The 27,209-nt window shown below is 37.9% G+C and overlaps 1 protein-coding gene across 1 annotated transcript; it reads right to left on the minus strand.

Annotated features, from left to right (window-relative positions):
* mrps5 (mitochondrial ribosomal protein S5) lies at positions 1 to 26,871 on the minus strand. The gene is made up of 12 exons (XM_042010848.1): positions 26,802 to 26,871; positions 25,574 to 25,720; positions 23,086 to 23,211; positions 21,117 to 21,230; positions 20,600 to 20,719; positions 18,167 to 18,201; positions 5,158 to 5,248; positions 4,689 to 4,735; positions 3,146 to 3,203; positions 1,103 to 1,165; positions 855 to 991; positions 1 to 387 (listed from the first exon to the last, which is right to left on the minus strand). The coding sequence occupies exons 1-12, from the start codon at positions 26,848 to 26,850 to the stop codon at positions 163 to 165; spliced, it is 1,212 nt and encodes a 403-aa protein (XP_041866782.1). The 5' UTR covers positions 26,851 to 26,871; the 3' UTR covers positions 1 to 162.
* Positions 26,872 to 27,209: the final 338 nt, after the last annotated feature.

Raw genomic sequence — 27,209 nt, forward strand, 5'->3', positions numbered from 1 at the left:
CATTGACAAACATTTATTGACTTTAGTTTACAAAAGAAACAGACATTTACAAACTTAACCCACTTTATGTGGAGATCATCAACAAAAACTGATCTTCTGTCTCGCTCTACAAGTTGACTTTCTTGGCTTCAGTCAGTTTAACCATCTGTCCTGCTTTCTGATCTACCAGATGGTACGTTTGACACCAGCCCAGATCGAGTGCTTGGTTCCCTGCACGGCTCGCACGTCGTCCCAGTGCAGCCTGGTGTTTGGGATCTCGTCCTCTAATTCGGGGTTGCGACATGCTCCCTCTTTAGGACTCGCCACCACCACCGGCAGCAGGCCACGATGCGAGTGAAACTCCACGACGTGGAGCTGCTTCTTGTCGGCCAGCGACTGATGGGTTTCCTACAGGGAGGCAGAAGAAGCAGAAGTGGAAAAGGAAATTTTAAAGGTAGGGTAACTATTTTTATAACTTTATTGTATCTGATGGAGAAAAAGAAAACAGGAAAGGTATATGAGAGCAACACATTTTCAATTTCCTGAAAATAATTTATGTAATAATTTTCTCCCTTCAACACTGAGTTTTTTCTTAATATAAAGTCAGTTAAATCAGTCTTGAACAATAACAATGGATACCATGAATAAGACATGAAATGAGATAACATGAAAACGCATTTACATGCGTTTGCTAAACTTACTGTATTAGAATAAAACTGGGACACTGCTGCATTTACAAAAAATTACTTAAATTTCAAGAATCACAACAAAACTTATTCTTATTGTCTGGTAAAGACGCATGAATAAAGAGTCTTTGAGGAAAAGAGATTTCTAAGAACTCCCTCCTAAAATCCCTTTCACCAACACGACCTCACCTGACTGGCCAACCCAGTGAACAAGGCTTTGGTGATGTTGAGGAGGTTGACCGATCCATCCACCTTACAGTACATGTCCTTGATGCCGATGAGCTTGCACAGCGTGATGACCGCACGGTGGCAGTGCAGACCATAGCCTGCAGCGACAATGTGAAAGACTAAATATAACCTGGGTCAACATTGTGAGCTTTTCTTAGTGCAACACAGAATCTGTGCTAAATGAATCCTGATCAAACACACAAACTTACCTTCATTTTGCTTTTTCATGCGCAGCGTTGTCCTCTTGAACTTGGACTCAATATCATGATAAACTGTTGGGAGAGAAAACAGCAGCTGCATCAGACTCTCAGCCTGCAGAGCTGAAACAGATGGAAGAAACAGCTAAAGCAATAAATAATGAAATGAAGTCTAAAGGGCTTCATGTGTCTGTGCCATTTCCAGTTAGAGGCTGTGTTGTGTGCCTTTTCTCCTGCTTTCCCCCAGGTCTCGTGTTTCTCTACCTGCCCACCAGATGTCCTCCACTCGTGCGAGCGTCTCCCCCTCACTGCAGCAGCTGTGGCTGATCAGTTATTCAGATGCACACAGCTCCTCAGTGGGAGCAGCGTGCTGCCAGCTTCATGGCTTCAGGTTAAAATCCTGTTTTAAAGCTCGTTCCAGCACTTCGAAACATGCCACTCTGAGGCTGTTTATGCATCCTGTAATTTTAAAATTTAACACTGAAAGAATTAAGCCTTACACCGGGGATGCTGCCATAACAGGCTGGAAGTAGCTTTGTATAAGATGAAGGAAAAAATATCAGTTTGGAAAAGTATATATGTTTATATATAACATGTCCTGTCCAGTTAAAACAACCGTCTTTTAAATATTTAGGATAATAGTTATGAGAGATAGTAGTAAAAGTAATAATAGTAATAGTAATAATTATAAAAATGAGAATATAAAAAAGAATACAAATGATAGCAATAATAATAATAATAATAATAATAATAATCATAATAATAATACGTTGCTAGTGTCAAAAAGGCTAGTGTCAAGAAGGAAATAAGAAAAAGTAAAAATTGGAGGGATGGGGGTGACTGATAAGAGAATGTGCATTATATGTTTATGTAATGAATACTATTATGTACTATAGGTACTGTAATAGTATACAGTGAATTTTTTCCTCCATTTTTTGTTATTTCTTCTCTCTTATGCATGATTAAGCTGGGCAAAGCGAGAGAACCACACACACTGACACGCACGCCTCTGATCTGGTTTCAGGCCAAAGCAGGAAGCTAACTTTCTCCTTCGGTGGGCGTGGTGGAGGCCGATGACTCCCACACATTAATCTTTCTGACTCTGCTCTCCAGCAGCGGCACTAGAAGCCAAATGGAGCTTTACAACAACAACAAAAAAAAAGTACAAGGGGTGTGTTTTAAATTTAATGTCCCTGTGTGAATATGAGCAAATTCGAGGGGACAGTAGAGGAGACGGGGGGAGGTGAAGTGGAACAGATGGAAGGTAAAAAAAAAAAAAAAAGAAGAAGACTTAAAGTGGGAAAGGATACTTTAGGGGCTCTGGGTTCAGAAGATAAATTGCTATTCAGTTTCTCCTCAAAGTAATTTAAGTGAAAGGCATATATTCTGTTTTACATTAACAGAAGGAAAAATTAAGATGATATGTTGACGGAGTTTTCAGCCATTTGAATCAATACAATCTTGGGAAATATCAGTAGTTTTAGATCAAGTCAGACACCATGTTTGGTCTGAATTTGCTACCACTGTGATTACAATGAAAACTAGGGCTTTCACAAGCAGACAAACATACTTTCACATCATCTGAGTCCTTCACTCTCCACTGAGGCTGTTTCCACACGTTTTTTTAGAAAAAGACTCAAGCGGCATTATTCTTTTAAACTTTTGATCTTTATAATAAACCAAACATTACAAACAGAATCTCTTTATCTCGCAAATATACAAAAATGGGCTTAGACTGAAAGATTTACAGGTCATATCTGTAAAAGTGAAAAATATTAGAACAAATGTCATGCATTTAGATATATGAGTCATTTCAAACTTCTCTTTTTCAGTTTAATCCTCTAACCACACACCTGTGGGGAAAAGCCCCAAAACACTGGTAGTTCCTTCATTGTTATTTAAAGTTTGCTCAGAAATACATTAAGCAGTCTTTCTATTTCTAATACCTGTGGTCTGAGTATTAATTATATACAAGATATAAAAGGGAATTAAAAACCTGGAATGAGAGAACCAGAAAGAAAGGGTGAATGAGGAGTAAAAACAGGAGACACTTACTGGTTTGGTTGTTGTAACGTTCTATGTAGTACAAGTAGTGGATGGCTCTGTTCTTGGCCTGCAGATCACATGACGCGAACACCCAAAGACAGAAGGTTAGTATTTACTATGATCATTTCAACACTTGACAAGTAACACTTGAGAAGTATGACACGGTTTTTAAAGCTTAAATTAAATCACATTAATGTCTTTAAGGGAAATGATTAAATAATAATATTTTATGTTTTTGACAGAAATCATGATAAAGCCTTTTTTTAAATGCTAACGACAGCCAGACAAAACATTAAGACTTTCAAGCTAACCAGATTGAAAAATGGTTCATATATATATATTTTAAAGATTTCAATGCTCAGCAGTGGCCTCCTCTCAATTAGCTCTGAATTATAAGAAATTGTGGAATATACGGTGTATGTGCAAGATACTGCATACAAGTGTTAAATTCTAATTTCTATTAATGTCCTTGTGTTATATAAAAATTTAGCACATAAAGACATTTGTGTCTGGTGTCTGGTAATAAATTTTTTGCTGCTGGAAAGCCTGTTTATTTCCCTTTTAAATGGAGACAGATTTGTAAGGAAAATGCTTTTGTGGGATGAGTAGCTAAGTTGAGCATGTGGATCGCATCAATAAAAAACTTGCCAAAGAGCTCATTCTGCTATTGATTCTTATTGGTGTATTTTACTCGATTGGATGATTGAAGTCTGAATGAACAAGACATACTGGCAGTTTAATGATTCCTTTAACAAACAAGGGCCTCAGTAACATGTGGAAAAACTATAAACAGCCAAACAGCCTGCCACCTCCTCCTCATGCTGATCACCACACCCTGCTGTGGGATGGCATCCCATTTTTCAACCAGCATTATTAAGATTTATCGCCAAGAAGCATAAATATCACAAAAAATAACTGACATTTAAACACAAATACCTTCAGTTTTTGTGCTATGTTTAGTTAAACCATCATTCAACAACCTAAATCTGTTACATCTGTGCAACCTGTCCTGCTTTTAGAAATAGTATTACATCATTATGTTTGGGGTAACAACATCCTTTTCTAATCATATTACTCTATTAATGGTGAGAGCAGTCAGACCTTTGAAAGATGAAATATGGGTTTAAAAAAGTCCAGAAATGCAAATTAATTTGTGATTTACCAAGTGAACCAATCCCGTGACGGGAGTATTGAGAGTGAAGCTTCATTATCACTGATCATGATTTCTGAGAGAAAGATACAAGCCTCTGGCTGGATCTTCATCTGAAATGACCATTTCACATACTTTCTAGCTTCAGATGCATCCCATCTCTGGTGAATACACACCAACTTTCCCACTGATGGATCAGGGTTATTCTGCTTCTGTTCACTTTATTAATGCACATCAGTTAATTGATACTCACTATAACTCAAATATTTTGTGAATAAAAATAACAAATGTTTTCCAGTGAGTCACAGTGTCAAGTTTATTGTTATGTTTTACTCAGTTTTAATAACAACCCAACTTCCCAAAGCGTGGACCCAAATCCGACTTGTTAGTTTGTGCTCTTACCTTCCTCAGAGCTGTGTTTCTATCTGCTGCTTTACCCAACGCGAAGCCTGGTGGGAGGGAGGGAGGAGGGTCAGTTCGAAGAGAAGGGGTGTTTACAGTGTCATCTTTTAATAATTGAATGTCACATTCCCAAAATGTAAAGACTGGAGGCAGAAATCACAGCTTTCAGTGTTGTTAAACGTGTGATTATCAGCTAATGAGCGCCGGTGAGGCTGAAGCCGGTGCCTCAAGAGTGTGTGAAGAGTTTCCTCCGCACTTTCTTTTCACTTTGCTGTTCGCTTCTGAGGAGTATAAAAACCTAACACTCAAAGCCATTCTGAGCACATCCCCACATCTACAGAGGTCTGTAAAATTTCAGAGATGAAGCCATTCAGCTCTGGTAATTTGTACATCTTTTCTTTTAATTTGATGTGTAATTCAAAGCTGATTTTGTAGTTTATTTATATTTCTGTTTAACAAAGATTCAAACCTGCAACTCCGTTGCCGTTTCCCACAGCGACCAAACAGCTGACGGACCTTTTCCTGCCCTCCTTAGCAGTCATGTTGAAAACACTCTTCACCTACAAATCAATCACAAATGCATTAAAGGCTTAAGATGTTGCATAAATACATAAAACAGAGTGTAGTTATTTGTAAATAATTTAAAATTTATTTTTAAACAGTAATGGTACAGTTTTCTTTCATTTATTTGAATCATTTCTCTCGGATGTAATTTCTCCACTAACAGATAAACTTCCTGCAATGTGACACTGAAACACCAGGGGGCAGCGTTGATACACCACAGAGACAAAAGAGAAAGGAAAAAAAACAAAAAAACAGAAGAATTTAGCAGAGGAGATGCTGGAGGAGCGAAGAGATGAAATAAGAGATAAGAAAGAGGGAAGAAAACAGTAAGAGTTGGAGGGGAGAGAAGAGAAGAGAAGAGACAGATTAAAGATGGAAAGAGAATAAGTAAAGAGATAGGAAGGAAGGAAAAAAAGAGCATGTCCTGCCTCTTCACACATGAAAGGATATGGAGAAGTGATTAATCTGGGTGAGAAGACAAACAAGGTGTAGAGAAAGAAGAAGAGATGCAGCAACACGGATAAACAATAAAAAAAAGACAGTAAGCAAAGAAAAGAGGAGAAGGTAAAAGGCTTTTGAGTGTTAGTTTTAAAGGTGATAATAGCTAATTTCACAGGAATGAACTGCGTGTGTAACTTAACATGAAAATAAAAGGGTGAAAGAAAACAAGATGATGGTGTGCAAACATGAATGTATGTAGTGCGTCAATAACCGATAAAATGCCGACTAAAAAAAGAAAAACACAAAACACACACACAAAGAGATGCTAACGACTATTCAAGTTAAGGGAGCAGCTCTGAGTCATGGTGATTTGTAAAAGATGAGTTCAGAATGTTTTTTTCTAAAATTTTTTATAGTTATTATAAACATTTGGGATCATTAAGTTTTATATGTTAAGCTGCAATAATGAACTTCTGGCTGTTCATGGTGATGCAACCAGCAGCTGACCCAACACACTGTGGGCTGGAATTGAAAACTGCACGTTTTGATCAGTGATATCATGTCTTAGTCAAAAAGAAAACAACATCACAGCTGGCAGGCTGCCATACATCATCTGTTTTCTGACTACATAGAGCCTAAATGTACTAGAATATTCCTCTATTTCACAGCTTAGCATTAACGGGACAACACAGGTAGCCTACCAGTTTATCCCAGCAGGTGGCGTAGTTGTACCATTTAGTGGGATTAACACGAACTATAAAACACATCATGAAATTATCCGTATTATACAATAGATGTTTGCCTTAAGTAAGATTTCCGGCCACACTGAGACATTAGCTTTACCTTCTGTGTGGATTTGTACTACTGAGGATTATGATGGGACTTTGACCTCCTAATTAATCTCTTCCTCCATTTTACAAATACATTTAACATGGGAGGGGTCAAGGCACTGACCAGGAACAAGGTGGCACATGTAAAAGAGACCGTTTTTAACCCCTTAACACCTGAATTTATTTACAATCAAGAACAAAATAAACACAGGAAAACTTAAGGTAAATAACAAAAAGACAAAGACTGGAATAAAACTAAATACAGTTCAATATTAAATAAATCAAACAGAAGCATTCTGTAAGTGATTTTTGCCAATGATTGTGTGTATTTTTCTTTTTTTTTTCTTTAGTTAGAAGCTCCAATGGCCAAATTATCCCTATCTGCCTTAATAAAAAAACCCTTAAAATTTCCTGGATCCAGACGTTGATCCAGATCACCTCCAAAATCTAATCACTTGTTCCTTTTTTCCTTTTCTGAGATTTCCTTAAATTTAATCAAAATCCGTTTAAACCTCTTGAAGTTATGTTGCTAACAGACAGACAGACTCCACCTTGGCCGTGGTAATAACAATTATTAAAAAGATAAATAATAAAAATAAATAAAATCAGTGATTAATCAGCATTTAACTTTGCACATCCGTCACATCAAGTGTTTTTGTCACTTTTACGTCGTCTTCACAAAACACAAACAGTGCAGAGAGACAAATATTATCACCCACAAAGGCAGGTGGCGACATGATGCTGTAAAAACGCTGCACTATGACCAACAACATGCTAGTGTTGTGTAACACCAGATGAGCTACCCTCATATTATGATCGCCATTTTGGCCTAATTGTAATATCTGCCGAACTTTACTCTCCAAACATGATCATCTCTGAAAACCTGAGAATATGACTAAGGAAGTTATGCTATGAGGCCAATGATTTACAAGTAGATTTCATGTTGCATTCACTTGCACTTGCGCATCTGAGGTTTGCCCAGGTAAAGGTAAATCATTCAGAATTTAGGAGTTGTCCAGGCATCCTCATGCCACTCTTGCTCCACACTTCTTGACATGTCACCATCATGACATAAAAGCAGGTAAAAATAAATAAGAAACTGCTAAAACAGGAGTTGCCATGGGGAAAAAAACCCAAGATGCATTCCCGTAGAGCAGATATAGCCAGTTAAAGACTGTTCCGGATTAAGAAGCTCTGGTAAAAGGTTTACTTTGTGATGCTTTACTGTGATTCTATCTCTTCTGTATGATGGCTATCTGTCTCTGCTGTATTTGTGTTCACTCTGTTTTTTTTTCCATGAAAATAGAGAAAAAACACAACACTGTGATTGCTCTTAAAGATGTCACCATTTCACCCTCACTGTCAGATATCGTGTTAACAACATCCATCAGACAGCGCAGCGATTATTCTACTGAAATAAAAAAAAAGGGCTGTGGGTGAGGTTGGAATAGAAGTGAGAAAATGACATTGCATTCAGCAAGTTATGAAAAAGATGTCCAGCTGCTTTCTGTGTGAGCCCTCAGGATCGGTAATAAATCCATCAAATATTTATCTGCTCTGCAGTAAAGAAAACCAAAATGAGATTTTTCTTACGCTGTAGATATTAAAGCTTACACTGATGTAGTGTGTGAATAAAAAAAAAGTTTGAAAAAAAACAGTGAATGAGTAAAAAAAACTGAATGGGTAAAAAGATAAAAAAGAGCACATGAGCAGCTATAGTGGAAAAAAAACACTTATAAGGCACAGGCATTTGTTTTACAGCACAGACTTTAAATAATGGTTGCAGTATGGATCGAATCAGAGCCACATTAAGGTGTCTCGACTCCTCTTTGTCCTTTCCACCAGGAATGAGAGCAGAGAAATTAAGAACAGACATGAGGAGAAAGGAAGCGCATCATTTCAAACCATCCTCAGCTATACACGACTCAGCTAAGGTGAAGTTGCAGCTTACCATTTTATTTAATCATTTATGTCAGATGAGTATTAAATGTGTTTAGAATAAAGTAGAAATTTACTTGTAATCCATTTTAAAGTGCAGGATTAACATGCCACAATCTTCAGATATTACAGGTGCCAAAAAACCCCGTCCACAATGCATACACTGCTGTTTCACTGCTTCGTCCTCCTCTCCTCAATCGTCTCTCCTCAATCTATTGATGAAATTTTAGGTAGAATAAAACCAGTGACACTTCAAACCTGACTGGATCTCACAGATAACATGTTTTGTGCAACATCATCACATATGATGTGAGTTTCCATTCATGTTATCTACTTAGAGCAGGGATCTCAAACTCCAGGTCCTTGATGGCCACAGTCCTGCAGGTTTTAGATGTTTCCCTGATACAATTCAATTCAATAAATGTGTCAAAACATGTAATAAACATGATATAACACCATCCTACTCTAAATAAGCATTATCAGTCACTGAAAAACCCACATTAATCCCAAACAACTTTTGACCTTAAAAACTCAAAACTTAGAAAGTAAATCCTCCATCATCTGCCACTGCAGACGTGGGTTATCCCAAAGAGTGTTTAAAGATGACTACCTCCCAGATGTCCACTGTTTGATAAAGGAGGTATTAAACTCTTGAGGGGCATTGCAGAGGAAATGCCCTCCTCAGGGCCCTCACCAACACCAAAGACCCTGTAAATTCGATCTACTGCCTTGTGTTTTCTCTAATTATTTATTATTTTGTGTTTTTTTATTTTGAGGGGGTGACTTGTGACCCTTATCTGACACTTTCATCCCCATCAGAGTGGTGCAAGCGGCAGCTGAATTTCAGCTGAGGGAACTTCAAAGTCTACATCTGCCTTCAGTTTCACTAGTTACGCAACACATACATTTCAGTTAAGAGTTTATAATTTGACTGTGGGGCCAGAGAGGAAGGATTGGGGTCAGGGCAGCAGCAAACACCAAAATGTGAAAGACACAACCCTGCAAGATACACACACACATACATTCACACATAAAAACATAGCTCTACATGAATTCTTAAATAAACACGAATAACCATGTTATTGTTAATAGCTAATCATTTAGAGGTTTTTAATAGCTTAGTTTGCAGTTTTGCATCTGCCGGCTTGTGAAGAGGAGCTGCAACATATCTCTTCTTGTCAAATTTGTGCACGTACGTAAGGATAATGTAACTTTCCGCCTCTGCAAAGACTCACACCAGATGGCATCTCAGACACTGTTTCTGTGAATCAAAGTCCAGGAACTTATTAACTCTCATGTTTCAGTGTGGCTTGTGGCTGCTGTATGAAGCTCCTCTGGTGATGGTGGGCTCTGAGCTGCATTTGTCATTTTGGGTGAAGATGCAGCAGTTTTGGCGGAGCGTCAGCAGCAGAGCAGATGGGCTGAGTTTATCTCAGCCGGATGAGCTACATAACGGCAGTGGGAGGATGCTTCAAGCTCGCTCTCGCTTCTGTTTCATCTGTTATTTTCTCAGTCTGTTACTGCGTGTCTCCCTGTCTGTATCGGTCTATATGCTGCAGTGCAGGGAGGGAGTTTTCACCACATCAGACCAGAAGGAACATTGTCAATGCTACATAATTTCTGAGATTTGGATTAGAAGTTTTCTTAAGGCTGCAAACAAACTGCATAGTTTAAAGAGTTTAGGTTGCAGCTAAAAGATGTTGCAGACATACTGAATCCATTAAGCACTGATATTTTTGTGCATCACCTGCTGATGTCCACAGCCAAGTGTAGCTGACATCTGCATGGCTATAATGCTCCTGTGTTTAGATCTGTATTATTTCTCCAGTCAGACTCTATATGTTGGATTGGTGTGACATTTGCAGTTATGTGGGCTCTGTATTGCTCTGTTGTGGTGAAGAAGGAGCCAAAAAGCAAAGCCCTTGATATACCGGTCGGTCACTCTACATTCCTACCCTCACCTATGGTCACGAGCTGTGGGTAGTGACTGAAAGAACGAGATCACGGATAAGCTGAAATTAAGCATAAAAATAACGTGACTGTTGCAGTACTATTCATTAAAGACTAATACTGATGCCCTAATGCAGATATAGTTTACAGCATCTTTTTGCTTTAAGTGGCATAAGTGAAACTATTTAATTTTTTTATGCAAGGATGCAATTAATTATTTTCATTAGAGATTACACAGCCGACTGATTTAATCTATTGTTTATTAAACCCTTAAAAATGCTGAGAAATGCCATCAAAATCACTAAAATGTCAAACACTAAAGAAAAAACATAGTTTGTTTCCAACTGATTGCTTCTGACAGCATGATGGGGGGGAACTAAAATGCCTTTAACATCCACACATGGCCAGACGGTTTGTCACAGTATAGAACAAAGTAGCTCAGATAAAAACTCACAGCAGTGAGGAGCGACTTTGTTGTCTTGTGACATATAACCTTCACTTTTACCACTTGCTGTGTCTCCACACATCACCAGTATCTAGACAAAAAAGCAGCACTCAACCACAACGCAAAGATGACATCCAGCTGTTGGCCAGGATGGAAAATCTACACAAAGCAGTTGCATGTAGTGTTGCTTTTTTATTAATTAAGAAAATAAGGATGACAAATAAGATAAGAGATTGTGTAAAATCCCTTCTAATGAAGCAGATTCAATGAGCTGAATAAATTAAAAAACAGAAACTGGCTTGAGTTGCTGTCAATGCACACACAATGAAAATACAAGAGAAACAGATGTTCACTGACACTCCAGATGTGCCTCATTATCATCAGGGTGTATCAGCAGGGTATTTAGATCCAAAGTGATAAACCTTTGAAACACTCTTATGATTAAAATGAATCTGAACAGAGTCCATTTTCAGAGCTGTGCAGCCAATCTGATGAAACTGCAACTCCAATTCATCAATAGTTAAGGTCATTTTATTTACAGTATGTGCACTAAACATAAAGCTCAAAATAAAATTTTGTGTGCACACACTTCAAAAGAGCCACATATTTCTGGGATTTTGACAATTTTGAATTTCCTTCAAATGAACTAAATTATGTTGTACCTTGTGTGATAATATATGATCAGGATGAAGAGATAAAAGACATTTCTGTATCAGCTGACAAGCTGTTATCCAAAGGAAGCTTAGTAGCAGGAGAAAATTCATGTTGGTTCATCACAGTCATGCACATGACTCACATGTGAACATGTGTGAGTAAAAAGAGAAATTAAGGTGAAAGAAACATTTAACTCATGTCAAATTTATGTCCTAATAATTAGAGCTACAGGCAATATTCACCGTGTTGCAAGGGAATAATTTAATTTGTTTTCTTTTACATATTTATGGAAATAAAAGGATGGTGATAAATTAGTTTGTCTATTACTTTGAACAAATAACTTCCATCTTCAACGCACCGTATAAGGAATTATGTTTAATTTGTGTAATGTGGCTTCACGGTTGATGCAGCTAAAATCTGCACTTGTAAATCAAATATTTTTTCTTTACAGAAAGTAATTTAGAAGCAAGGTCCAAAAAAAATGTGATGATAGTGGATTTTTCCTAAAGAACCGGCCAATAACAAGCCATCTGGATGCAAGTTCCTGCATCATTTTTATGAGTGTTATGCTCCCAAATAAATATTTACAAGCTACGAGAATAACTATGAAAATTACTTCATGTTCCACAGCTGCAAGGATTGAAGGACAGAAGATACTTCTGTCTTGTCCTCCAGCTCTAGTCTTACTATTTACAAGAACGATCTGTTAAAATGATATCTAGATATGAAAGCAAAAATGAACTTCTACCAGCTTGTATTACAAAAAAAAGAATAATTTAAACATCAATAAAGCTTTTTTGTAAATTTCCATATCAGCATACAACATGGCAGCGTTCCACCGGCTGCTTCTACTTGTCTAATCCAATTGAAAGTTCTTGCTATCTACTTTCTATTTACTTTCAACAAAAGTTTCAAGGTTGTTGACTTCAAGGAGAGGAAGAAAAAAAAGAGTTTAAAAGAAAAAAAAAACTGTTCTGACACTGACAAAGCTGCATCTCTGTTAATGAAATCACTGAGTCTTGCCCAAGTGGCTGCAGAACCTGGAGCGAGGCCATGAACATCACTTTCGTCTCGTTTCACTCCCCACTCTCCTCCCTGCTTTTACTGTTACATCAGCTCTCTGTCATCCCGTCCTCTCAATTCTTTGTGTGAGTGCCAGACGTGTGCAATTTAACTTGATGGAAATGCCGTGTGTGATGTCTTTGTACTGGAAATGGCACATCATGATGTACTTTTTTTCTGTGCATTACCAGAGTTTGCTTCTTTAGTCTGCACCTGAGTCTGAATGTACATTCGGAGCTCCAAACAAACCATACATAGATATGATTCTACAAAGTGATTTGTCCACGATGGCAGCTGTAGTGCTGGTTTAGAACCAGAACCTAAAGCTTGTTATATACTCAGCAAGAAGCAAGAACTTTGTTCTTGTTCTCAAGGCTGCAAGAACAAGAGAAAAGTTTGTTTTAGTCCGGTTAATTCATACTCTACATGAAGCTTCATCTGCAGCGGGGCGGGCATTTCTGCTGGAGGACAATTGATCTGTTATTACATGTTCCTCTGACATTCCTATTGTTTTATGGTTTATAATTGTCAGTCACATCTGTGAGTGCTGCAGAATGTGCCATTAATGATCTGCATTCACAATCAACATTTAGAGTAGAATTTTTAAAGTGTTTTCAGCTCTGTTTATTAATATTGTTGGGTGTTTTGAATAGCTGGGGTCAGCTGCCGGTTATATATCCCGTTTCAAACAGCATGTATAAAGCATGTTTGTATCAATGTTTATTCTGGATATCATTTATAAACACTTTTTTGGCCTCACACAGAACGATCACAAAGACCAAATGTTGTTTAAAAAGAGTACTGAAACTAAACTGATGATTTTAAGACATTCATTTGCCTGGAAAATGAGTAAAACAGTATAATCTGGTATTTCTATGAAGATAAACCGTCTCCCTGCACTGTGTTCTTTTACAGAAATTCACATGAACTGGAAAAGAAATTTAAAACAATGTAAGTGACACTGTGGAAAACCAAACCAGTTCTTAGCTATAAACAAATTAAAACAGGTTCCAGCACAAGTTCTGCACCAGCACTGGAACTGCTTTGGCTGAAAAGCGGGACAACGTTTTAATGTTGGTACTTTGCAGACAAAAAAAATCTAATTTTTTTTGCCACTTGGGGGCAGTCTCAGAGATGTGTAACGCAATCTAAGGTATGGGCTCCTCTTGGTTGTGCCAGTCTTTAGCTTTGCTCGGCTGTGAAAAAAAGACAAGAAGTCACAGCAGATGAAGAACTGCTTTGTAATAAAGTGAAACTAATTGTTCAAATAAAAATTATCTAGTGCAGATGGGTTGGAACAATTCATCTGTGCTTCTTTCTTCATTTATTTTCAAATAATGATGAGCTCTTTTTTGTGGTGAAATCTGTTTGTCATCTCAGCGAGCTACATTCCTGGTTTTTAGAAGGAGCACACAGGTCGGTCTGCATGGGATGGGACTGACCCACATGCTACCATGAACAAGCTATAAAACCGACAAATACCATCCATCATAATAAAGTTACAGACCAACTATGGAACAATGACAAAGTCACTCTCTGACACCGGAAAAACTGCAAGTAAAACTTCAAGGAACAAAAAAAACCCAACAACTAAGAATCAAAGAACAACTAAGAACATGGTGCTATTTTTGACCAATGAGCTAAAGGTTTAAAGGCTGAATAACTAGGATTTTTTCCTTAATAATAATTTAAAATGTTTTCATTTGCTGCGAGTGATAAATGGAAGCATCCCTAAAAACAATCTGTCTCCAACATCATCAATGTCTTTGTCAAGTTTTTCTCCTTCAAAATAAGAGTTCCGTGCCGGAATAGCTTGGGTGCACTGTGTTGCTCTTTCCAACTTCCTGGTTCCTTAACCAATCATATGCAACTCCCCACGGTTGCCTAACAACAACAAGGCAGCGTTTGGTATTTTATGTCAGCAAACGAGCAGCAGCGTGCAGGTATGGAAGCTAGTATAAGAAGGGGACCAGAAATAGTTTAAGATAAACCTAAAAAGCCTCGGCATCCTGCTAAAAAAGCAAACGACCAAAAACGGAATAAAACGAGGATCGATATTGGAGAATCTTTTGCAAGGTGGAGAAGTCTGAGCTTACCTGTGGAGCTCCTCCACAGGTAAACACCGGAATTTTGCTTAAATTAACCGAAAAGTTTATCTTGATTTACGAAGATTTTAGTCTAATTTATTTTTCGGCACTCATTAACTGTAAGGATGTATTAGTGGATTAAATGGGTGGCCTGTTAGTTTACAACAACAACTGTAATGATGTTTGGGCCAAGTGAATATTGTGTTTGTCCTTATAAACTTCTGAAATTACTATCAAATTAATTTATTAAGTGAGACTAAGGGAAAATAGCTGCTGCATGCCATTTGTTGACTAATGTAGCTTTGTTTACACTCTATTTTATGCTAACGTAAATTAGCGTGTGGAATTTGCGCTAGCATTGCAAAGCATAGCAACTTACTGTGTGTGTGAATCATCTTCGCTCCTCATCATGATGTTTGCTGGTGCTATGTTCTCCGTCCTTCATAGACTGTGTATAAAAGAGCCGTCCTCTCACAAACCGGCAAAATACGTGAAACTCTCCGAGGGGAAGGGGGGAAGAACGCTCTCCGTGTTTTTCTCTTTCGACTGCAGTTCTGATTTGAAACGCTAGGTGTCAATGCTACTTATTTTGTCTTTAAAGTTTCACCTGGTTTCTACTTTTAATCTGAAATGTTATCAAAATCAAATCAATCACCGTTCCCTCACTTTTTATTTTGTTGTTAGTGATTATGTGTGTTGGATTAACAAATGGATACAGTTTTCAATTCACATTTCCCAACTGATGCTAAACAGCTGCATTTATTTTTTATATGTTGATGACTTTACTTTATTCTTCTCTTATTTTCCAACTAATTCCCACAACTTTTCCTCCACACCTCTGTCTTCAGCTCTTCCTCCCTCCATCCTCTTCCTCTCTTCCAGCTGGATGTGTTCACTAATGCTGGCTCATCGTCCTTGGGAGACAAGCCTTTTATTCCAGTAAGCCTCTTCCATTTCATTAGACCTGAATTTATAGCAGCACGCACACACACACACACACTTGCCCATAGAGGGTGTATTTATAGAAGGCGATGGCACCATAAAAGTGTCCGTTGGTTTCCAGGGGAAGTCTAATGTCTGTGACACCACTCTTATTTATGCAGGCAGGAGTGCTGGGGAAGACTACCAATGTGACACACACACACACACATACACACCCTACTACTATGGTTTTGTATCAAGAAAAAGGAAAAAAAACACAACACACCAACATGTAAAATATATATGTGTGTGTGTAGATAAACGAGAGTTAAATGAAAATCAGTTTTCTAGTGTCATTAATAATGTACAGCTTTTTACTTTTATGAACTGAACTCTCTGCATGATAATATGTGTGTAAGCAAGGGACACACACACACAAATTTGGGTATTCTGTATGTGGCATTCCTCCTTTAGTTCAGTTGGGTCCATTAGTGCTAATTAAATTAAGGTGAGATACGACATGACAGACAGAGAATCTAAATGAACTGTCCAGACAAAGTACCTTTATCACCCCCCCCCACACACACACACGCGCGCGCGCACACACACAGCTTCAATCTTTATCATTTTAGAATAGCAGCACATAGATTTAATACTGTTGAGGGCTGCTAGTTTGAAAACAAAACTTCTGTTTTAGTTTGTAGATTTAGTCTTTGATGGACAATTTTTCTTCAGTTAAACTCTGCTTTCTTTCATCACTTCACATACTAACCCTTTTAAGCCGAGAAGTCAGCTTTCTGGACAAAACTAAGAGGAATATCATGTTCCTATCAACCTCAGTGCTTAAAGGTTTACAGTCCATTCATCCCAGAGGCAGAGACAACGTTACAGGCAACTAAATTTTCAGATGTCAGTCCCACTTTAAGAGTTATTGAAGTCATGTCCCATCACCTTTGGTTTGTTTACCTACAACATCTTGTGAGATGATGTGGTTGCATGAAACAAGATGTAAATGGCGGTGAAGCTGCCTTGGAAGGGATGTTAAAGAAATGTGTGCGTTTGATATGTGCATCTTGTTTTAAAGGCATTTGTGGCAGTGGCAAAGCAGCTCATATGATAAGTGGAAGGTTGGCGGTTTGATTTCTACTTGATCCCAGCCAATCTCAACCCACCTTACCTCCAGTGTGGCAGAACTGGTGTATAAATGTTCAAGAATGACTGAATGTGGTCAGTACAGTGAGTGAATGTGAAGTAAATGAATGGATTCAATGTAAAAGGTTTGAATGCTTTGAAAACTGATATATAAATGGAATCCATTATTTTTGTTTGTGAAACCAGTAGAAAAGAAAAAATCATTTCACACTTTTTTTTTGTTTAAAATTGCTGCCTTGCTGCACTGACTGACTGAAATGCAGTCAGTCCTGAACTCAGTGAACACTTTAGATTTTGAAGTGCTATGGGGAAGAAAGGAGCAGGACAGGACTCGTTTAATATGCATAAATACCAGAGTTCACATTATCCAGCAACATCACAGAGATTAAAGAAGCGGAGTTTAAAAATCCAGCTGCAAACCAATGCACATTCCCAAACTCCAGGTGAATTCTAAACAGGCAGAAAGGAAACATCCATATCCTGTTTAATTAAAAAATCCTACATTTTACACATTTTCACTAATATACTGAGAAATAAATGGCAGCTCGTAGCTTAAGTCCACATATACATTTCACTGAAAGCTAACCTCTGTTTTCTATACACACAGTGGGCATGAATGGATTCTGAAATTATTACTCTTCTTTACTGAATCTAATACATTTGAACCAAAAATCCCTTTTTATTCAAATACTGACCAGAACGTGAACCATATAGGCAGCTTAAAGAATACAGAGGATTTCCTACGTCTTTGAGATGGTTGAAAACAGTTTGCAGCCCTCTGAGGGTTTCTGCAACATTCTCTGTTCAATCCAATATTGTTAAAACAAAAAGTGCACATTAAGCTGGTGGCATGGACTTCGCTGCACAAATTTTCCACATAAATGCAGCTCTGTTTTCTCTTTTATTTTTCTTAAGACATTTAATGTCTTTAGTGCAAAGGGAGAAAGAGACCAATTATATTTATGAGACTGCAAGTACAAATTAAAATCATATCTTCAAGGACAGGTCTGTAAAGGCAGGATGAAAGCTTGGCTCTTGCAGAATTGATCTGTACTTCTTAAATTGCACACATGTATGTAGATTTAAGTGTTACATGTTTTCACACACCCAAACATGCTGATATAACTTATCTTTCTATCTTAGCTTTATTAAATTTTCTGTTCTTATTACACAGTAAGATGAGATCCAAGAGAAAGCTGAAAATGAATATATAAAAAGTAGGCTCTAGATTATAGTCTTGGGGGTGATAAAAAGGAAGTAAATCTAATTTGTGATCAGCAACAAATCGGCTCGATAATTAAAACCAATGTGAAATATTCCTTATCTATTATTTTAAAAAACAGTTTCCTGTTTAGAAATGAGTAACATCAATAAGATGGTATTTCAGCTTGTTGGTGTGTGTCTTGAGTTTGTCAAGGGAAAGAAAACACTCACCTCAATGACACGGGAATCAAAGTCCTCGTATGTTTCTGTCGACAGATGGAGGGGGAAACGAAGTTTAGATTAAGTTTAGAAGTTTAGCTTTACAATAAAAACATACTGAGAACCATGCACACACACACACATCATAAACAGATTAAAACAGGCTCTTGTTAGTGTAACAAATACCCAGAAGCCCTTGCAGCAGCATAACAAGCCTGCACTTTTCATTGTCAGTGACCTCTGAAGGTTGCAGCCTCACTTCTAACAAATTACTGACAAACATCAACAGAACTAACGTACAGGCTCAGAGGAGAAAACACACACACACACACACACACACACACACACACACACACACACACACACACACACACACACACACACACACACACACACAGCCATATCTCAGCTGGGACATTAAACCACCATCTGTATGAAACCCAACCTGATCAGAGACAATGTTTGTGTGCAAGACAAGGGCCGTGTGTGTGTGTGTGTGTGTCTGTGTGTGTGTGTGTGTCTGTGTGTGTGTGTGCAGGTTGCATACAGTGTTCAGGAGCAAATATGGTGTAACAAGAACTTGCTGGCATGGGGACAAACAACATTTTTTGAGGGGGGATGAAATGGAGATTGAGAACTAAGGGTAAATACGAGACCTCGCCTCTCATCCATCAGCAGTTTGTGGTAAACAAGCTAAACTCAATTCCATCAAAACCCCGAGTTTAAACATGTAATGAGGCTGGATGGAGGAGGCCAGATGCGGCTCCATCAGTGAATCAGATAGAATTAGCTAGCGGTGCTCCTTAGGGTTTGTAATATAGAGCAGCTTAGGCAGCGGTCCTCTCACAGTAGACTTCACACACTATTCACAGTAAAACATTACATTCAACTTTCAACCCTAAGTCCTGATCTAAAGCCTCCTGTTGCATGAGGTGATGAAAATTTCCCAGTATCACTCAAACGTGACCTTTTCAATGCCTATATTAAAAGCCTCTACTGAAACCTGGAATAATTACACTGCAGCGGGTCTTTATTGTCCCTGAAGGGCAGTCTGTGATGAGGCGGGCTGTTATATGAAAAGCAGATTCTAAGTAGAAAAAAAAAAAAAAAGGGAAAAAAGAAAAAGTACTGACATGAACGACGACTGACAACTGCAGAAAGATAGGCTTGATAAGATTAAGTTAGGAAATGCTTGTTAATCATATCAAATTATTTATGAACTAACAGAGTATCAAAGTGTCAGGTTCTGTTTGCCAGCCATCATAAGACCCTCAGGTGTATGTCTGTGCCACATTGTAGATTCATATTTGGACATTATTTGAAATTTCTCACCAGGGACGTCATTCAAATTAGTGCAAAGTCAAAGCCAAGGTATTGAACATGATAGTTTTTGTCTCATCTCTGACGCAAATGATTTTTAAAGTTATGGAATTTAAACAGTACAAAAAAAAAATGGTTTAAAAAGAAGAAGAAAAGGAATTTTGGGCCACACTAGACCTGGCATGACCCAAATAAGGACCACACCAACTGAATCATTTAATTATAAAACTATATAAAATACCAACACATTTCCTTTGGGGCGATTCTTAAAAACACATTTACAAGTGTTTTAAGAGGACAGTGTGAACATGTATGGCGGTGATATTTTAAAGCTCTTTTCTTGCATAAAGAAGGAAATTTAGAGAAGGCAATCCTAAAGAATCTCACAAGGTGCATTGAAGGAGTGTGAGTCTGCTTTGTTTCTCATGTAATGCAGCACATGTCAAACCCATTTTAAGAAAGGTTTGAACATGAGTGTAAATAAATAATATCACTATAAACTAGCACAGAAAGAAAGAAACGTTGCACAATTTTCTTCCTGGCTGCAAAACAGAGCTCAGTTTAAGACAAAGCTTTTTAAAATAGAAAAAGGGACTGATAGTAAAAACAGACAAAGAAAATCTGAGTTAAACGGTGAGATAAAGAAAAAAATAGCATGTGAAAAGAAAAGCCAGAGAGGATGCAAAAGCAAAGACAAGAACCAGAGTAGATGAACAGAGAAAGAAAAAGATGTCTTTCTAAATAAGGAAATTGTCCCACTTGACAGTCTAGCTGAAGCCTCATCTTCATCAGTGCTAATGGGCTCCCATACTGACCCGTCACTCTTCCTCTCCCACACAACCCCATCACACATCACCCATCTCTTCTTTTTCCATCACAGCAGCCATCATTATGTTCTGGTTTTCAGTCTGAGAGCAAGCTTTGTTTTGAGGCCTCATCTGTCCTCATAAAGACTCATTGTTGCTCCTTCATATTCATATTTCTGTTTCAGACTTCGATGGAGATGCTCTCCTTCTTTTTGATTAAACAACTAAAAGGTCTCAGATTACATAGTTTTAGTTATTGTGGTTATTTCTAGTTCAACATCTACTTGACATATTTCTGTTAGTGTTCAGTGTAATTTACCTCCATTGGGTCCGGGGTCAGGATGTCCCATGCTGATGCCCCCCCATGAGTTTCCTGTCCAGCCCCTCTCCCTTTTCACCTTCATCTTCCTCTTCCGATCCCACTCATCCCTCTGACGCACTGCAGAGAGACACAGTCAGAAAACAGCCGACTGGAGAAGCACAGCACGTGAAACATCAAAGGTTCTGCTTTCACTTTCAAACTAACCGCGTAATTCATTTTAACACAGTGGAGACAAATTTGCAACTTCTCACAACAGCAGTGCTTCGAATTCTCAAAATTAAAGCCTTGCTTTGTCCTGCTGTTTCTTCTTAGTGACTCGTAAAAACAGTTTCTTGTCCAGTAAATTATTTCTCCTTGATTCTGCTTAAAGCTCTCAGACAGCTGACTGACAGCTGTGAAATCTGATCACAGCAGCTGGGGTAAAAATAAATAAATAAAATGTTAATCTTATACATGTTTCTTGCGTTTTATTTGTTTTTTGAAGAAACTAAATTATCTGTGTCGGTGTGTGTACCTAGTTCAGCTTGGAGCTCCTGCTGCTCGGCCTCGCTCCTTTGGCTCACCCTTGGCACAGTGCCGTCCTTCAGCACCGGAGCGTTTAGACCAGGCCACAGAAAACCACCTGGACCTGATGATTAACGACAGAAAAACAGAAATAAGACAAGAAAATATTTGGTGCTGCTAATTTCCCAAACTGAAACACCTTGTTCGTCTCTGAAAAAGACAAAAATAATACAACACTGGCAGGATCTTGTTATTCAGTCAAACCAAAAGCCTATTTGCTGAATTATGCCTAAACAACATGAGGGTAAAGATCGATCTTGCTTATATCAATGGTCCAGTTTGGTGGTGCTGGTTTAATTGTGTGGGGGATATTTGTTTGTTACACTTCGGGCCTCTAAGGGCACATTCACACCAGTCCTAATATAAATCCTAGTTCATTTGCTCAGAAACTTTAGTTGGTTTGGGGAGGTGTGATGGCATAAACAAACTCTGTTGTGGATCAAAGAAACAAACTGTGGTCTGCCTACAAATGTCTCAGTTTGCTTCAAGTGAACCAAATACAGGAAGCAGACAAATGGAATGGTGGGTACTTTGCAAGGCATTGTGGGTAAACACAACCCAAACATGCATGTGTGGAACAACAGTCGGGAGAAATGGCTCGCAGTCAGACGAAAAAGAACTGTGTAAGACTGCTGGTTTATTATGCAAACACACCAAATTGCATGCATAACCGACGCAGAAGACGGACGAAAGTGTCCGTCCATCTTCGTATCATTCTCTGCATCAAACATAAATGGGTCTTAAGGTGTGAATGCACCCTTAGTACCAAATTAGCATGTTTTACACACCACAGGCTACCTGAGTATTGTCATTCCCATCTCTTTATGACCAAAGCGTACGATCTTCAGTTGATTTTTACCAAAACTAACATAATGGACACAGCGTGTTCACTACAAGTCCACGTTTCTGTACCTGGATACCAGCTGTCTCGATGAATTACCAAAATATCTAGATAAATTTGCATCTCTTCTTTTTATGTTTGAAAGTTTGTGTTACTGGCTGCAAAGTTGACCTGGCATCACTTTTCATACCATTCCCAGATATATTGGTATATTCACCACAATGTAATGCTGAACGTAACTGTTTTCTAACTGTTGTATTTAAAAAATGTGCAGGTTCTGCAGCCAGTCACTGGTAAAACGATGGTGGGTGTCAAGTTATTTCTAACTCCATGTGTAAGCGCTCACTTCATACATAAAGTAGAAAAACATCTGAAAAAGGTTACACGTTGAGATCAGTCTTTGTTGTCAAAACATTTCTTTTGTTTTGTACTGAATCTTTGAGAAGAAAAACAAACGGATGGTGAGAGGAACATTGAGTTAATCTCTCTGATGATGACAGCAGCATCGATATGCATTTGCGTTGGTTGTTTACTCGACAGGCGTCATACGACACACTACTAACACGCAAGATGCCGTGATGCTGCTGCTCTTTCTCTACAGTCATTTTAAAAATTTCAGTGTTTTTTTTTTTTTTTAAACTAGAACAGAAACGAAAGTAGAAATATGAACGAGTGAAAGCAAAGGAGAGGCCATGTGTGGCACGCACCGCTAGCCTGAATGAAAGAAAAGTGGATAAAATGACTCCAAATAGGGAAAAAAGGGCAGATGGAGTGAATGAAGAGTAATTCCTCTCTTTAGCAGAGCAGTGCAATAAATTAATAAACACTTATGAATATTCTAGTGTGACAAGTCCATCAGCTGCTTATTGGCATTAGACACAGAAGCTCCAACTTCTGAGCAGCAGCGTTCAGGTTATCAGCAGAGGAGAGAAAATTTTAGTTTTTTATTTACAGAGAAAATATTGTAAACAATCTAGTTTAGAAGGCATGTAAGAGGTCAGATGTTTTAGGAATGAGTTGATCTCTTAATGTCCCCCTGCAAAAGGATAAAAGCAAGAGAAACAAAAGGACATCTCACCTTCTCCGAAAAGCTGTCCTCGGTTCAGGTCTCTCTTTATTTTGCGTTTGGTTCGCTTCCCTCGACCCTTCCTGGATCCAGCTCCGGATTCTGCCAGGACACCTTTCCACAGCTCCTCCGCTGTCACTGTCAACACACACACACACACACAAGAGCAATAAATCATAAACATGCCAAATTTCCATTGTGTCTTGTTATCCGTACAAAAAAGAATTAAGGAATGAAAATGAGACATGCAGCCGACCAAGATTGTATCAGCAAACAAACTTTATTGGCTGCAGTACGAACACAAACCAGCACGATGAACAAAGTCAAACTGGTGTGCATCACTGTACCCTGATTTATGGCTTTTATAATGTTAATGTATTGCTGCAACTCTATGAATCATGCAAACTTCAAGTTCACACAGAGCAAGAACCTCCTGTAACTATGACTGGTTTGACTGATTAGAGTGGGCCTTTTTTACATTTATTATTTAGAAATCAAAGCCCCACTTTTATATTATAATAAAGCTGCACCGGTTACAGGTCGGTCGCTCAGTAAACAACAGAAAACTGTAATTATCCTAATTACTGACTCATTTCAAACATTTTTTCCATGAAAAAGTTATCGGATTACTCTACAACTTCAACATGATATCACTGCTACTCTCGGTCTTACATCATAATAAATATACTTTTTGGGTTTATTATCAATTTTTAATCTGACAAAGTTGACAACTATTACAAAAAAAGCTGTGGCTGAATCAACACCTTAAATAATTGATACTTGCAGCTTAAAACTGCATAAATCAAATGAGACCACAGTAATAAAAACCACCATGACAGAAAATTTGCTTTTAAATCGCATATAAATCTACCATCTCTGCAAATCTGCTATTCAGATTTAAAACCTGATGGGGCTTGTTCAGTTTCAGTCCATTTTCTCCCCAACAAAACCTTCAAAACAGTTAATTTAGCTCAACTCAACAACTCACGGCATCAGACCATCAGCAGATTTGTGTCTGTTCTCTCCAGGCTTGGACTGCACATGAAAATGTTTTATAGCTGAATGTGTTCAACAGTAACTTCACGATAGAGTGGTAATACTAAAGCAGGGTTAAGAATGTGTGAATCTTGAGGCCCGTAAGGGGCACAAATAAAGATGTCCACCAAGAGACATATGGGCCCGCCTTGGGACTGTAATTAAAATACAATAAATTCGCACCGTTGCTCTAAAGTGGATATACAGTACAGCAGATCCAGTTTGAGACCTGCAGTGCATTTCTACATTGAGAAAAATCAGCATAAGACAAAAAAACAGCTCTGAGAGGAAAAATTTAAAGTCTTCATGGAGAAATATGATCCCAGAAACAGTGGATGTGACATGACATGTTGTTGGTGTTTGTGTTTTCTTCCTGATCACGATGCAACCTGTGAGTCAGACGTGATGACAGATGGCATTGAAGGCGAAGTCTGTGCGTGAGTACAAGTGAAAAATAAAGCACAGCTCTCAAGTGAAGGTGGTCAGGACATGAAGCAGGGATTCGGCGAGAAACCCTCGGATGAAAATGGATGCTTTGACAGCCTCACATATGCTCATTTAAAACACTGTCATCAATCCTACAAGTTGTCCAAACAAGCTCAGTTTGCATGTACCTGAATTTATTAATGAGAAACTTTCTTCACACAAACAACAAATGACCAAAAGTATCTGGACACCCGAATATGTAATTGATGTTCTGCTGTAAAACAAATCAGTGCTAAAAAGGTGTGTGACTGACACACACCTGGCAGCACATCTCAGAACCAGAGAGAAAGCCCACAGGATAATATTGCAAAGAACGTGATCCTTACGAGTTCTACGCCACTTTCCAATGATGTATAATACAATAACAGTTGGTATTATTAAAGGAGAGAAATACTCGACCAAACACAAATTTCCTTACTCTTTGTGCTAAGTTTATATGTTAAACTGGAACTATCAACACAAAAACTGTCAACAGTCATTTTGTTAGTTTGTTTTGATTTTACTGTTTTCGTCCAGTATAATCTCTGTTCATCTACTTACTCATTGTATTGTCACCCAGTTGATTATGTTTTTGTCCTTGTTGTTTTCTGTTATGTGTGCAATAGCTATGCTTAATGTTTAGTTGTGTCATTTTTTTCTATTTGGTATTGCACATCTTATTATTGTATTTATTTGATTTTGTAGTTTAGTTTTCTTGGTGTTTTTTTTAAAAATAAATTTACTCATTTTTCTGTTCCGCTCAGTTTTTTTTTTCCTTTTATGTTATTATTTGTCCACATGTGCTGAAAATATGTTTTCTTTGATTTGTTGTATTTTACGTGCAAATAAGGATCCAACAGAAAAGAAACAGTTAAAATATTTTGCACGTTTCGTTTCACAAACAACATTAAAGTAGCAAAAGCCATTTTGTAATAACAGCAACACAAAAGCATTTGTTCCATCTTGAAAAAAGACAAATAATTAGAAACTATAAACTTACACTTGTTAAAGAAGCTGCCATGTCTGGTCTGCTGCCATGTTGTTGGTGGGGTCAGCGTAGGATGTCTCTGGAGAGAAGCAGCTGAGGCTCGATTTGCCAAATGAGACATATGAACCACTCCCGCAGCTGCACGGACCGATGCTGCAACTGAAAGAGGAACAGGCGTTTTTTTGCTTGTTTGTTTTTTAATCTCTTTGTTCATGTCAGTTTCTTACATTTTCCAGGTGGGATTTTGAAGCACCCATTTAGATTTAATATTTTTATCAAATTAAATCCTAAATTATATATTTCATTTCAGCTTATATGTTTTAAGATGCAGTATGTGTTTTAGTTCAAATGTGACTATATGCCAGAGCCAAGACAATAGCTTAAGACAGGTAGTAAAATAAAAATACTAAACCCTTTAAGAAATGGACAGTCACAGACATGTTGTGTCAGGCTGACTCCTTAACTAAACTGGGGCCTCCTCATCAGGGTCAAATTGTCTTGTTGGCAAACTGTATCATATGCTGAAAACTGGGTATTGTTTCCAGTAAGTTTCATTAGTTTTGTAAGTACATAATGACATTCTAGTTAGTTTCTTAGTACTATGAAACTTTTTCTACTAAGAATCTTTTTCACACTTGGTATGGGGTAACTGCACTCATAAACATCCATCTGAATTTGGACATTTATTACAAAGTCAGACAAAATGAAAGGCTATATAATTAATCACGATGGGAAAAAGATATTTTGAATGGATTGGCGATGTAAGGTTTCGCTGTTATCCCCCTCTTTTTATTTTATTTGGCCAAAAACAAGAGTTTTTTTTTTAATCCCTGGTGAGAATACTTTCAAAATTGAGAGTATTAAGCGCCTCATTTAAAAATTCGCTTTAACTTTATTAATGATTAGCAGTACTGACACACGTGTGAAGGCACTCTCATCTTCAAAACGGACGCCTGTGAGCTTAATAAGTCCAACAAAGTCCAAAATTCTAGGACTTGAAGTTAATTCTTATAAACATGCAATACGATAATCTAACAGTAAGAAACTGAGTTTTTTTTCCCAACGAGCCTGGTATACAGTCTATGGTTAGCACTGACGGGCTGCTCCTTGGTCACTACACACAACATGCCGGAAACATATGCTAAACAACTCTTAAACACAAATACTAGAGACGGACTGCAGCTTAAATATGTCACAGTGAAAACAAAACTGTGGAACATAAAACTGACAAACAATTCACCTCCAATAGTGATGCGGAGGGCACTGTACACCCGTACGGACGCCGCCATGTTGGAGTTAGGGAGGGTCCTTCAGAGTACAACAAGCCGACTAAACAGTGCCTGTTGAAAAATACAAAAAATAAAAAAATAAAATAAATAATAATAATAATAAAATAAAATGATAATAATAAAAAACTGAATGTTAATAACTAAATTCGCATAATACTACTACTACTACTACTACTACTACTACTACTACTACTACTAATAATAATAATAATAATAATAACAACAGTACATTATTACTACATATTTGTTTAGAAATTGATTGTCTATTCTGGGGTAGGCACATAAAAGGCCAGTCAGATTTTAGGGTTGGCCATGATCCCCTAGGCCACACCTGGCCACCCCAGGCCAACAATGATAGC

Source organism: Melanotaenia boesemani, chromosome 16 (assembly GCF_017639745.1).
Source record: "Melanotaenia boesemani isolate fMelBoe1 chromosome 16, fMelBoe1.pri, whole genome shotgun sequence".
In the NCBI taxonomy this organism is placed as follows: Eukaryota; Metazoa; Chordata; class Actinopteri; order Atheriniformes; family Melanotaeniidae; genus Melanotaenia; species Melanotaenia boesemani.